Here is a 15,082-nt window from a genome sequence, read left to right as displayed (position 1 = left end):
GAGGGCGTATTTAATCTCTGTCTCAAAGCCTAGGAATTCCCTTGGATCACCGTTAAACTCGGTCACTAGGGATTGGCCTCTTCTCCCGGGTCCCCCCTGGGGCGCCCCCATGTCCACCCTCCTTCTCTCCTCCAACTGGGCTTCCAGTTTGACCACCATGGTTCTCAGCTGTTGCTCCGTTTGTGTCTGCTGTCTCACCTGGTCCACCAGCTTGGCCATCTCCTGGCGCGTCTGTGCAGCCTCCGTGTTGGCAACCTCTAGCTGGCGCTTCGCTTGTTCAGAGATAGCTTGTAGCTCTTATTGAGCCTTTTCTGCGGCCTTTCGCCATTCCGCTGCTTCTGCCACGCTCATGATTCTTCCTCCTCCAGAGCAGTCAAAAAGATTCCAGGGTTGCTGTGACAGGTGATGCGTTGTGACTACTCTAGAGTAACGACTCTCCAGACCTTTGCCTTTTCATGCTTTTATTAAGTGCAGGCTATTTAGAGTGCTAGAGCTATACAGGATACATCCGCTCAATCTGACCCAGAACCCTGGAATGGCGCGCTCCGCGTCCTCTTCCAACATAAGAGTCTGGGCACCCCAAATCTCCTCCCGCGTTTCCTCCTGCGTAATTCCGGAACCGGAGGGAAAAGGGTCTCCTTTCCATGTTTTCCTTCTCCCCCTCTTCCCCCCTCTCTCTTCCTCTCCCACGTGCAGCAGGGGCTCTCCTATGCTGCTAGAGCCCCGTCTCCTCCTTCCTCCTTCCTCACTGGACTCTTCCCCCTCCCCGCTGACGCTACTGCTGGTGGAGGAGCTACTCAAGATGGGGGAGGGCTCTCTGTACCCTTTCCCCCTCACATCACCAAAATAAATTGATTTAGAATTCCATTTTAGGTGTGCTACCTCTGGAATTCACAAAGAGGTATTTTGATGACAACAGAATAATACCTTTGCATAATCTTCTCAGCCACTCAATGACATTTTTATTGTCCCACATAATTATTGCATTTATCAAACTAAAAAGTCACAGTAGGAGAGGGTCTTTCTGGCAAATCCACCTATGTTCAATACTGCAGGTGTCAGAGGTGACTTTATTTCTTATTCCAGCACAAGAGTTTCCTTCAGCATAGTCTGGTTCTGGAAATCTGTGGAAGAAAAGGGTACATCTAAATATCAGGACTGAAGTCTGTTACAACTATTTTTTCATGTTCTTAATAGAAAGCATGAGTGTTCCGAAAATGTACAATAAGCTTGTTGCAGTGCCTTTGAATCCTCCAAATATGCATGAGTAGAATCAAAGTGGAGAGAGTGAAGAAAGTCACCCTGAGCTTGATAGTGGGGACAGCGCCATCTCCCCCTTTTCCTGCCCCAAAACCAAGTAATTTACTTTTGGGCCTGGGAAGGGGGATTACAGCAGTGAAGGATGCTCCACCAGGGACCGGGGCATACATTTTTGACCATTTGTGTGTGTTAAGAGTGACAGAATACTGAAAATAGAAACAGAGTGAGTTTTTTTTCTAAAAAAAAGAATTCCATGGAGAAGGGTGTTGTCACTGGTTAGGAGAAAGAAGGTGAGGATACTATTCTTATACTTTTCGAAAACTTCACCAGCTGCTCTGTGCAAGACTCTCTACAACAGCCTCCGGAATTCCTTGCATTATCAATGCTGGGGAGACAGCGATTGAGATTGTGAGCAAAGTAGGAAGAGTTACTCCTCCACTCCCTGCCACTGTGGTTCCATTCATGCCCCTAAGGATTTTTCCTTCCCCTGAAGAACCAGTGCTGTGGAGCAAGGGGGGCACTTCAATTGAGACCATGAGCAGGGAGCGAGGTGGCCAGTGAATAAATAAAATAAAATAAAATAAAATAAAATAAAATAAGAGTACTACTCTCGTGCCTTCATGGAATGGAAACTTGCCACCCCAGACCTTTTTCGATTTCTCAGGAGTCAACTGAGGGTATCGTCTCAGCAGCCAATAGAGGAAGCAAAAAATACATTTTACAAATTTTCCATCAGCCTACTAAAACTTTAGCTTATAAACAGGCAAGAGTAGCACTTGCTTAAATGTTCAGTGCAAATTAAATGCGAAATTTGGCAACATCTCTAATACAGTATCAGTCCCTAGCTACCCCTCTCTCTGCATGAGAATGCTGGAACCAATGCAAAAACCAATGCCTTAATTGCACACCAAGATAATCTTAGCTCTAAAAATTGTGTGGTCTTTTTTGCTTTGATTAAAAACAATAACAACTCACAGACTCTGATCAAGCTGGGAGCCTGTAATCCAAATCCATTTCTTCTCCAGTTTTAATCGTGAGAGTCCAATCCAGTGTGCTGCATGTTTTGTAATGTTTTTTATGAAATCCTTTGAGAGAGAATTTATTTAAAAAATTATTATTTTCAAGTTGATAACTTCAGAATAAAGCTTACATTAAAATAAAATAAAGTAGTAACATGTGAAAGTTGATATTAATTATAAAGAAACATTAATCAAGAACAGTAATCAAAGCAGCATTAAGCATTTATAATACAGGCCTCCCCATTTACGCAGGGGTTACGTTGCCAGGCCCTGTGCATTTAAGTGAAATGGCATATAGTGGGAACTCTGTTAAAAAAAAGTCTCCAAACAAGCTTCAGAGCATCCATGGGGGAAAGCCGCTGAAAGGCTGTGTGGAATGGGGAAATAACAAGTGGAACACAAGCTCCTCCTCTGCCCCTGCTCCACCACCAACCTCACCTTCCTAAAGAGTCTTTCTAAATAAAAAGAGGAGTTGGGCTACAGTTACAGGGATTTGCTTGCAACCGGTACTTTGGTTCTCACTAGTCAAACTCCCCAAGGCCTTCCACTAATGAACTGACCATGGGTGGGAATGGGATGGAGCACTAAGCAAGACTCTACACTCCACATGCTTCTCAAGTCACCAACCATGATATCTTTGCAGAGCTACTAAGCTAGAGTTGAACTCAGGTGTCCTTCAGAATTAACCTGCATGGGAATGCATTGCCTGAAATGTGTACTTGTCCCTTACCATCTCTTCCTTGTCTTGGATGACCAACAGTTGAGAATCCCTTGTTGAACAGTCATGTTGGCTCTCATTCCAGGTTTTAATATTTTCTGATAGCCAGTAGCACTTGTCCCTGTGGAGCTGCCATTGTATAGGGCACACTTTGCAAGTGGAACTATCTGGAAGGAAAGACACTTAATGATTATGACTGGGCCTCCATTTCGATTGTGAAAAACACAAGTGCTCTACAACGGTAAGGACCCAGTGTCTCTGGGCTAAGTGACGTTGTCCACTAAATTGATGGTTTGCAAGGTGCTCTTTGAAACTCCTCAAAGTTGGGGTCCAACAACTTTTTATGTTATTCACTTTTTTTCTTTTTCTTTGTATTGTACTTACATTTGCCACATTTCTTTTGAAGGAAGAGCCCTGATCCAGATTACACTCTCCATTTCCACCAGGTCTCACTGCTGGCTTCTCACCCAAAAACATGCCCTCTGTTTGAGCCAGAAACTTTTAGGGGAGAATGAGTGAGGTGAGACAATAGCTATCAGGTGGGGAGGTGATTTTTATGGGAAACAGGCATGCAGCTTGATTCAGATTGGCCCCCTTTAAAGCTTCTTTTATAGTCTTTTATATAGAGTTCAGAGAGAGGAAACTGGAGCCTTCTAGAGGACAAAGATGGAGATGGAGTTTACAAGACAAATTGCAGCCTTACATGTCCAAGTTGGTCTCCACAGTCTGTCTCATGGTAGCTCTGTGTTGACAATACTGTGGTGAGGTGAGGTTGTTTTTCGGGGGGGGGGGGCTGTCAGTCTCCATTATACCCGAATCCCTTCTAATTCCTGGGGTCTTGGATCCAGAAAAGGTTAAAATCTAATGGAGGATTCCATTGTTGAACTAACCAGGTGAGTTAATGGCCTTAAATGCTGTCCTTGATATAACAAAGTAAGTGGCTTTGTGCCAGAGGTCAAATGGGTGGGTCTCCCCTCCCTCACCTGGCTCTTAGTGAGAAAGGCAATGGCCACAGCTGAGTGTGAAGTTAGCTCTGGAATGAAACCACCAATGCTTGATAATTTAGGACCATAGGGAGCTGCCTCATTATGAGGGAAACCACTGGGTTCATCTAGCTCAGTTTTGTCTACACTGACCAGCAGCAGTTTGAGAGACCAGGGATGGAATATGGGACTTTCTCCATCCAAGATCCGTGCTCTACCACCAAGCTATGAAAACACCACCTGGAGTACCGAGTCCAGTTCTAGGTGCCACAATTTAAGAAGGATTTTGACAAGCTGGAATGTGTGCTGCCACATGGGAGATGGAGCAAGCCTGTTTTTTCCCTATTCAATAGAGTTGGACCTGAAACTGTGGATTCAAGTTGCAAGGAAAGAGACTCTGACTAAATATCAGGAAAAACTTTCTGATGGTAAGAGCTGTCTGACAGTGGAAAGGTCTCCCTTGGGAGGTTGTGGACTCTCCTTCCCTGGAGGTTTTTAAGCAGAGGTTGGATGGTCATCTGTTATTTATGTTTTAGTTGACATTCCTGCATCACAGGGGTCCCTTCCAATTCTACAATTCTATAAGTCTATGAAATGAATGAATGAATGAATTTCAGTGAATGAAATGAGTTTCTTTACAGAGGGTTTATGCCTCAAAACAACACAGATGTGAACTGAAAGCAAGCTCTTACATACAACAGCTATGCTTAAAAGAGACAGCAGTACAATATATCAATTCTACCTGAGGATCTATTCTGTTTTTGATTGCAGAAGTTGAGTCTTAGGAAAGCCTGAAACTTGTCTGTTGAGGCATTGCATCCACCATTGTTCACAATTTTTCCCTTTTCAGCTTCCAACTGTAAAGCTGTTTCCGCAAAACAAATAAAGTCATTAAAATGAATGGGCATAATATTAAGGCACAAATTCAAAATATGGAGGCTAAGGCATGGGAGAAGAAGATGGATATGATAAGACAATGAGGGCAAGCTGCAAAACAGACCAGGACACTTGTATACTTACTCATTGTACAGAGGAGGGAATTTGAGAGGAACATATTATCATGCAGGGATGTAAGTAAACACACCTGCCAAAATTCCTCCTATGCAAACATTAAGAAGCCACTGTTTTCTTTAGGGGAAAAAATATGGAGCCATGGGATTGCTAACAGCATTTTTAAAGACAGAAAGATTTTGAAGCGTACCATGAATGGTACGCTTTGACCTTGAAACTATGAAACTAGAGCTGATGAAGAATAAACCGAAACAGGGCCTTGTCCTGGATTTCTAAAAACTGGATTGCTACTGGAATTTGTCTTATTATTATCAACTTAAAACTTTCTAAAAAATATTCCTTTACCTGGCCAGAGCTCTTGGAATCTTTTTATTTGATTTTTCCACTATTCCTTAGGACGTCTCTATTTTCATTGGAGAAATGTTGGAGGTTGTGGAGTTGTTCCACCCACCAAACCAAGGAGATAAGTAACTATACAACCTTTAGAAGACATACAAAGGCAGCCCTATATGGGGAAGTTCCTCAATGTTTAATGTTTTATTATGTTTTTTATATATGTCGGTAGCTGCCCAGAGTGGCTGGGGCAACCCAGTCAGATGGGAGGGGTATAAATAATAAAAGTAAGATGGTGATGATGATGATGATGATGATGATGATGATGGAATATTATGTCCCTATTTTCATCTGATCCCCCTTCATGTGATCCCCCTTCATGGATCACTGCCTTGTCGTGGCGAAGGGGCTTAAATAACTTAGAGAAGTTATGTTTTGACCAAACGTGATCCACCTGGAGAAGGAATTGGCAAGCCACTCCAGTATCCCTGCCAAGAAAACTCTATGGACAAAGACAACAGGCATATAAAAGTTATGACGCTGGAAGATGAGCCCCTCAGGTCGGAAGGCGTCCAACATGCTACTGAGGAAGAGCGGAGGACAAGTACAAGTAGATTCAGAGCTGATGAAGCGGCTGGGCCAAAGCCGAAAGGTCGCTCAGTTGCGGATATGCCTGGAAGCGAAAGGAAAGTCCGATGCTGTAAAGAAAAATATTGCATAGGAACCTGGAATGTAAGAACCATGGATAATGGTGAGCAGGATGTGGTGAAAAAGGAGATGGCAAGAATAAATATTGACATCCTGGGCATCAGTGAACTAAAATGAAAGGGAATGGGTGAATTCAGTTCAGGTGACTATCATATCTATCATATCTACTACTGTGGGCAAGAATCCCGTAAAAGAAATGGAGTGGCCCTCATAGTCAATAAAAGAGTGGCAAAAGCTGTAATGGGATGCAATCTCAAAAATGACAGAATGATCTCGATACGAATCCAAGGCAGACCTTTTAACATCACAGTAATCCAAGTTTATGCACCAACTACCGGTGCTGAAGAAAGTGAAATTGACCAGTTCTATGAAGACTTACAACACCTTCTAGAAATGACACCAAAGAAGGATGTTCTTCTCATTACAGGGGATTGGAATGCTAAAGTAGGGAATCAAGAGATAAAAGGAACAACTGGCAAGTTTGGCCTTGGAGTTCAAAATGAAGCAGGGCAAAGGCTAATAGAGTTCTGACAAGCTGGTCATCACAAACACTCTTTTCCAACAACACAAGAGACGACTCTACACATGGATATCACCAAATGGGCAGCATTGAAATCAGATTGATTATATTCTCTGCAGCCAAAGATGGAGAAGCTCTATACGGTCAGCAAAAACAAGACCTGGAGCTGACTGTAACTCAGATCATCAGCTTCTTATAGCAAAATTCCAGCTTAAACTGAAGAAAGTAGGAAAAACCACTGGGCCAGTAAGATACAATCCAAATCAAATCCCTTATGAATACACAGTGGAAGTGAGGAACAGGTTTAAGGATTTAGATTTGGTGGACAGAATGCCTGAAGAACTATGGATGGAGGCTCGTAACATTATACAGGAGGCAGCAACGAAAACCATCCCAAGGAAAAGGAAATGCAAGAAAGCAAAATGGTTGTCCAACGAGGCCTTACAAATAGCGGAGGAGAGGAGGCAAGCAAAATGCAAGGGAGATAGGGAAAGATACAGGAAACTGAATGCAGATTTCCAAAAAACAGCAAGGAGAGACAAGAGGGTCTTCTTAAATGAGCAATGCAAAGAAATAGAGGAAAACAATAGAATGGGGAAAACCAGAGATCTGTTCAAGAAAATTGGAGATATGAAAGGAACATTTCGTACAAAGATTACCATAATCAAGGACAAAAGTGGTAATGACCTAACAGAAGCAGAAGACATCAAGAAGAGGTGGCAAGAATACACAGAGGAATTATACCAGAAAGATATGGAGGTCTCGTACACCCCAGGTACTGTGGTTGCTGACCTTGAGCCAGACATCTTGGAGAGTGAAGTCAAATGGGCCTTAGAAAGCACTGCTAATAACAAGGCCAGTGGAAGTGATGATATTCCAGCTGAACTATTTAAAATTTTAAAAGATGATGCTGTTAAGGTGCTACACCCAATATGCCAGCAAGTTTGGAAAACTCAGCAATGGCCAGAGGATTGGAGAAGATCAGTCTACATCCCAATTCCAAAGAAGGGCAGTGCCAAAGAATGCTCCAACTACCGCACAATTGCGCTCATTTCACACGCTAGCAAGGTTATGCTTAAAATTCTACAAGGCAGGCTTAGGCAGTATGTGGACCGAGAACTCCCAGAAGTGCAAGCTGGATTTCGAAGGGGCAGAGGAACCAGAGACCAAATAGCAAACATGCGCTGGATTATGGAGAAAGCTAGAGAGTTCCAGAAAAATGTCTACTTCTGCTTCATTGACTATGCAAAAGCCTTTGACTGTGTCGACCACAGCAAACTATGGCAAGTTCTTAAAGAAATGGGAGTGCCTGATCACCTCATCTGTCTCCTGAGAAATCTCTATGTGGGACAAGAAGCTACAGTTAGAACTGGATATGGAACAACTGATTGGTTCAAAATTGGGAAAGGAGTACGACAAGGTTGTATATTGTCTCCCTGCTTATTTAACTTATATGCAGAATTCATCATGCAAAACGCTGGACTAGATGAATCCCAAGCCGGAATTAAGATTGCCGGAAGAAATATCAACAACCTCAGATATGCAGATGACACAACCTTGATGGCAGAAAGTGAGGAGGAATTAAAGAACCTTTTAATGAGGGTGAAAGAGGAGAGCGCAAAATATGGTCTGAAGCTCAACATCAAAAAAACCAAGATCATGGCCACTGGTCCCATCACCTCCTGGCAAATAGAAGGGGAAGAAATGGAGGCAGTGAGAGATTTTACTTTCTTGGGCTCCTTGATCACTGCAGATGGTGACAGCAGTCACGAAATTAAAAGACGCCTGCTTCTTGGGAGAAAAGCAATGACAAACCTAGACAGCATCTTAAAAAGCAGAGACATCACCTTGCCTACAAAGGTCCGTATAGTTAAAGCTATGGTTTTCCCAGTAGTGATGTATGGAAGTGAGAGCTGGACCATACAGAAGGCTGATCGCCGAAGAATTGATGCTTTTGAATTGTGGTGCTGGAGGAGACTCTTGAGAGTCCCATGGACTGCAAGAAGATCAAACCTATCCATTCTTAAGGAAATCATTCCTGAGTGCTCACTGGAAGGACAGATCGTGAAGCTGAGGCTACAATACTTTGGCCACCTCATGAGAAGACCCTGATGTTGGGAAAGATGGAGGGCACAAGGAGACGGGGACGACAGAGGACAAGATGGTTGGACAGTGTTCTCGAAGTTACCAACATGAGTCTGACCAAACTGTGGGAGGCAGTGCGAGACAGGAGTGCCTGGCGTGCTCTGGTCCATGGGGTCACGAAGAGTCGGACACGACTAAACGACTAAACAACAACAACATTTTCATCTGAAAAATGTTGGCGGTTATGTGATAGCCTCCAACATTCCTCAGATAAAAAATGGGGACATTTCTCACTCCCCTGCACCTCAGATCTGGCACGTCATGCAGGGCTGGGCCTCCGTGGACACAGCCTCTCCTCCTCCTCACCTGCTCTCCAGCAGCCTCTACAAGCTGCCCAAAGGAGGAGGCCAGTAAGAGTGGCCATGGAGAGGCATACTGGTTCTCCTATATGAATATGAAAAGCTGAGCTGCTCACAACATTTGATGATAATTACAAAGATAAACATTTTCTTGGTATCTGAAGAAGTGAGCATGCACACGAAAGCTCATACCAAGAACAAACCGTAGTTGGTCTCTAAGGTGCTACTAGACAATTAATTTTTTAATATATTTCTACTGTGTCAGACCAACATGGCTACCTACCTGAATCTAGAAACATTTTCTTGAGTTAATGGTTAATACGCCAAGAGTAAGGTTTTGAAACATCTACTACAATTTAGGATTTAAATTTGCGTTCTGAATGAAAATTTTGCAAATGTTGTTAGCCCAAGTGAAAACCACTATTTTTTCACAATACCCTTGAGTAGAAACAACTCATAAACTTCCCATTTTTCAATTACTGAGCCTTGAAAACTGGATTTTGGATTCCAAAAACATTAAACATTGTGCCCCACTAATGATTTTCAATATTCATTCACTTTTCAATGATTTCCCAAAATGTTTCCAGCCACCTTGGTTAAATACCATATGTGGCAAATGTTTTTTTTTAAAAAAACCACACACACACATTACGATTTGTCCCACATTCATGCATAAAATTGGTCATGTTTTCAAAAGAGAATTAGAATGTGTGCATAAGGGTTTGAATTTCTCGCCTCATGTGGTTAGTTAAACCCACCACATCGCAGTACTTGGAAATGTACTGTATTGGTTTTATCAGAGTCAGTTGCAGGCTACATTGACTTCCTGTCACATTAGATCTCAGAAACTAGCATACCAAGAAGTATGCCTTCCTTTAATCAGGAACATGATTTCTAACCAACTTATTGAAAATGGTCTTAAAGCAGAAAACAAATGTGCAATTTCAGATGTGTTAGGAGGAGTCCCATTCTGAAGGTCAAAAAATGCTGTGCTCATTTCATAATAAAAACATTAGGAATGAGAAATTGGTTGTTGTTTTTACTATTACTACTACTACTACTAATAATAATAATAATAATAATTTATTACATATACCCCGCTCATCTGGACGGCTTCCAACAGGATATTAAAAACACAATAAAACATCAAACATTAAAAACTTCCCTAAACAGGGCTGCCTTCAGATGTCAGATAGTTGTTTATTTCCTTGACATCTGATGGGAGGGCGTTCCACAGGGCAGGCGCCACCACCGAGAAGGCCCTCTGCCTGGTTCCCTGTAACCTCACTTCTAGCAGGGAGGGAACCGCCAGAAGGCCCTCGGAGCTGCACCTCAGTGTTCAGGCTGAACGATGGGGGTGGAGACGCTCCTTCAGGTATACTGGGCCGAGGCCATTTAGGGCTTTAAAGGTCAGCACCAACACTTTGAATTGTGCTCAGTGCACACTTTGAAACATACTCAGAGCCAATGTAGATCTTTCAAGTGTTATATGGTCTCGGCGGCTGCTCCCAGTCACCAGTCTAGCTGCCACATTCTGGATTAATTGTAGTTTCTGAGTCACCTTCAAAAGTAGCCCCATATAGAGCTCATTGCAGTAGTCCAAGCGGGAGATAACTAGAGCATTCCTCCCCCCTCCACTAAAAGCATAGCTACTTATAAATATAGTTTCATACTCACCCAAGACTATCACAGCTATCACGAGGATGACATTCCCAATGCATGCTGCCCACAGAGCGATCTGGATCCAACGGGAATGCTGGGGAACAGCTATAAAGAGTGACGACTAATTTACAAAATTGAAGGATGTGTTTATCTATGCAGTCTTAAGTGAGCTTGCCTCCAACCGATTGCAGAATGAGAGAAAAGGCAGTGATATGATGTGTGGGGAAGCCAACATTCCCACCCATAAGCAATGTTACCCACACCACACGTTCACCCGTATGAATTTATTACCACACCAATATGCCAAATAGTCACCAAATGTGCTGCTCTATAGATGTAAGCAGAAATATTAGCATCGCAATTCACAAATTCACATACATTTTCAAATCTGTGGGGAGAGGAGGCGAATGATTTATTACTGGGCCACATAGTGGATTTCAAAAACAAAACGAAAAACCTTCCATATTCTGGCATCACATTTTGGGCCTAAACCAAAATAATAACAATGAATTATAGTTGCTTTTCTTTTTAAAAATAAAAACACCCCATTTTTATTTGTTCCGATTTATTTTGTTTTATTAGTGCTTATTCAACAGAAAGCCTCTAAGCAGTTCACAAAAACGACCTAAAATATTCATTAAAATACCAGCAAAAGCAAGCATTGAAGCACATCTTTTTGAATCAAAATATAAATAAAACAAGTAAATTTAAAACAATTACACAGTGAACTTGCACAATAAAACTACATGCCTGGGTACGCTTGCCAAAATTAAAAAAAAGTTTTAAGCAGGTGCCGAAACCAAGACAGTGAAGGAGCCATTAACTGCCTTAATCTAAAGTGGTTAGAAGGCATGAGCTCCAAACACTCCTTGTGCACTGAATTCCAAGTGTTAAATTGAGATAATTTTGTCAGCATAAGTTGATCTATGTTAATAAGCAGATACGTGTGGAATTCTCCCATTTCCCAAGGCAGTTACTAACAAGCAGACTGACATTTCACTTGCGCACATCCCCAGCCTTTGCACATCATTCATCCTTCCCTCCATCCCACAAAAGTAAAATACAGTTGCATGCATTGCTGCTTCAACTGAAGGTGCAGTTCATCTAGTAAGTAAGTAAGTAAGTAAGTAAGTAAGTAAGTAAGTAAGTAAGTAAGTAAGTAAGTAAGTAAATTTTTATTTATACCCCGCCCTCCCCGGCCAAGACTGGGCTCAAGGCGGCTAACATCAAATATCAAATATATTAAAACACAATCAAACAATTGATTAAAATACAGCTTAAAAATTAGAATCAGGATAAAATTAAAATTAAATGGCTGCCCACGAATTACAACCATAGGGGTCGGGAACTTCGAGTATTCATCAGCGCCAGCTATCCATGTTGGTCCCCTTCCATTTCTGTGGGTTGCATCGAATGCTATTCCTACTAAAAGTAGACCAGTTCATGTTTATGGAAGTCAATAGACATGACTAATTTAGGTTCATTGATTTCAACGAATTTGCCCTAAGCAGAACCTAGAGCAACCTTTCCGTTGCTTAGATGCAACCTTTTGTACAGGGTTCTATTTCTCCCATATGCCGGGGCAATTTTCCTGCACACCTGCACCAACTATTTTGCGTGATCGCAGCCATAAAAAAAATGGCACAGAAACATGGGGGTCCAAGCGGAGCCCAAATGGCCATCCTGGTGAAAGTTTCAAGTGCCTACTTTCTAGCCCCCATGTCCCAAAGACAGCCACCAATGTTTAAAAGCAATCAGGTGACACTACCACTCACCAAGTTGCTGAGATGGGCTGTGCAGGCTCGAAGAGTGTGGCTGAGAAGCGAACTTTATATCAGCATAAAATATGTCCTCAGCCATCGTGGAAGCGGTGCATGAGTCCGCTAAGCTCTCCGTAACAAGGGGAAATGTCTGCAAGCAGTGGCGTGCGAACCAGCCTGACCAAGGCAATCAATCCAAGATCAGGAAGTGTTATTCACACCTCTGAATGTGGGGCTGACATTTTTTCATTTAAATTTTCAGAGGGCAACCTTGAGTCTCATGCAGCTAGAATCACCAAGAGGAACAAGCACGAGCAGGGAGGAGGTAGATCTGGATTTCCTGGCAGCTCTTTGGGTAGATCGTCAAGGGATCCTGTCTCCCAACTGTTTGAAAAGGAGAGCAGCAAGAAAGGATTGTGTGTGTGTGTGTGCGTGTTTTCTAAAAATCAGGCTCTGTGCCTGGCAGGGGAAAAAAAACAGAAATTGTTTTTGTATGTGGAAGGACTTGGAGCTCATTCTAGTGCTGAAAGCCCCTTCCTGAGCCAAGCATCTTCTTAGAGCAGGCGCCACCAATATGGGGGCACCCCCTTTTCCCCTGGTGGCCACAAAGCCTATAAGCCCCACCAAAACCATCAACCACTACCTTCTTGGACATAAGGTGATGAGGGTGGCTTTTTCTTCAGCTCTATGTGCTTTTTAAGGCTCAGATCAAATTTCGAAGTGTGGCACTCAGATCGGAAACGTAACACTCAAAACGGAGTACGTTCGGCTTCCAAAAACAGTTTGCAAACCGGAACACTTACTTCCAGGTTTGCAGTGTTTGGGTTCCAAGTACAAAGGCTTTTGGGTACAAAGGCTTTTGAGAACCAAGGTACCACTGTATGTATGTATGCATTTTCTGCAAGAAGATCAAACCTATCCATTCTCAAGGAAATCAGCCATGAGTGCTCACTGGAAGGACAGATCCTGAAGCTGAGGCTCCAATACTTTGCCACCTCGTGAGAAGAGAAGAATCCTTGGAAAAGACCCTGATGTTGGGAAAGATGGAGAGCACAAGGAGAAGGGGACGACAGAGGACGAGGTGGTTGGACAGTGTTCTCAAAGCTATTAACATGATAAAAAAATTCCTTCAGTAGCACCTTAAAGACCAACTAAGTTTATATTTTGGTATGAGCTTTCGTGTGCATGCACACTTCTTCAGATACCTGAAGAAGTGTGCATGCACACGAAAGCTCATACCAAAATATAAACTTAGTTGGTCTTTAAGGTGCTACTGAAGGAATTTTTTTATTTTGCTTCGACTCAGACCAACACGGCTACCTACCTGTAACTATTAACATGAGTTTGACCAAACTGTGGGAGGCAGTGGAAGACAGGAGTGCCTGGCGTGCTCTGGTCCATGGGGGTCACGAAGAGTCGGAACATGACTAAACAACTAAACAACAATATATTGACTTTATATCCCACCCTCCCTCCCAAAGGAGCCAAGGTGACCTAACCTCTGTAATTTCTTGAACATTTTCTTATTTTGAAAATTCAAATAATAAAAGGGGAGATGTGCTCCTTAGCAGAAAGCTAAACATGAAATAGAAACCTGTGCGATAAACACCTTGACCACGAAATATGCAAAAGCAGTGGAGGTGCTGTTTGCAGTGGAACAAATGAGTCAGACACCTTTGGTGGACAGGCAGAATGGCCTTAGGCCGCAGTGGTTAGCAAATGTCAACAGTGAAATAGACAAGCCTTGTTGTTAATACTGGAGACAGCTTCTTCTACACAATGGTCTTGTTAGCGGGAGGATGTGGTTGTAGGTGGAGGGAGAAGAAGGTGTTGATTGCTTTAGATTTGCAGCAAGAACCCTGCATACAAGACCTGAAGGAGTGCAGGGGGGCAGGGAGCGCGACCCTCTGCACAAGAAACAGCTCCAAGATACAGCTGCATGCAAAGATCTATCATCATCATCATCATCGTTACACGAAAAAGGTCTCCAAGAGACTTACACATTTTTAAGAGGATAAAGGTTAGACCAGGCATCCCCAAACTGCGGCCCTCCAGATATTTTGGCCTACAACTCCCATGATCCCTAGCTAACAGGACCAATGGTCGGGGAAGATGGGAATTGTAGTCCAAAACATCTGGAGGGCCGAAGTTTGGGAATGCCTGGGTTAGACAATTGTCAAGACTTGGTTTGCTGTGGTTAATAAGGTGAAAAAGGGCAGGCAAATGCTCTATAACTTGTACACATGGGCCACAGTGGTGATGTGAAGGAATCAGGGCCAGATTTAGGTTTGATGAGGCCCTAAGCTACTGAAGGTAATGGGGCCCTATATATGTCTAGTTGTCCATTGTCAACAACAAATTGTCGCTGTTTTTTGTGTTGAATATATGCTATATGGTAATTTATGGGCCTAATAGGTATCTAAAGCCATTTGCACATAATAAAAGATGTAAATCATAGGAGCCTACACAACAAAAAACACTGTTGCTGTATGTAGGTTTTATTTTATTTGTTTTTTATCTTATATTTTGGAAATATACATCCAGTTTTTTCCCTTTAATTTTTTGTGGGGCCCTAAGCTATAGCTTGTTTAGCTTATACGTAAATCCGGCACTGGAAGTAATCATGACTTTAACTATCTAATATCCCATTCTTCAGAAACTAGC

The 15,082-nt window shown here is 42.6% G+C and overlaps 1 protein-coding gene across 1 annotated transcript; it reads right to left on the bottom strand.

Moving 5' to 3' along the window:
• Positions 1 to 933: 933 nt before the first annotated feature.
• On the bottom strand, positions 934 to 13,511 carry LOC118078672 (killer cell lectin-like receptor subfamily B member 1B allele C). Its single transcript, XM_060271196.1, has 6 exons — positions 12,434 to 13,511; positions 10,674 to 10,763; positions 4,723 to 4,845; positions 3,010 to 3,164; positions 2,236 to 2,345; positions 934 to 1,124 (listed from the first exon to the last, which is right to left on the bottom strand). Exons 1-6 carry the CDS (start codon positions 12,516 to 12,518, stop codon positions 1,004 to 1,006), a joined length of 684 nt encoding a protein of 227 aa, XP_060127179.1. The 5' UTR covers positions 12,519 to 13,511; the 3' UTR covers positions 934 to 1,003.
• Positions 13,512 to 15,082: the final 1,571 nt, after the last annotated feature.

The sequence above is a fragment of the Zootoca vivipara genome, chromosome 2, assembly GCF_963506605.1.
Source record: "Zootoca vivipara chromosome 2, rZooViv1.1, whole genome shotgun sequence".
NCBI classification, from domain to species: Eukaryota; Metazoa; Chordata; class Lepidosauria; order Squamata; family Lacertidae; genus Zootoca; species Zootoca vivipara.
Note: the sequence above shows the minus strand (reverse complement) of the source record. Positions and strands in the feature narration are given on the sequence as shown.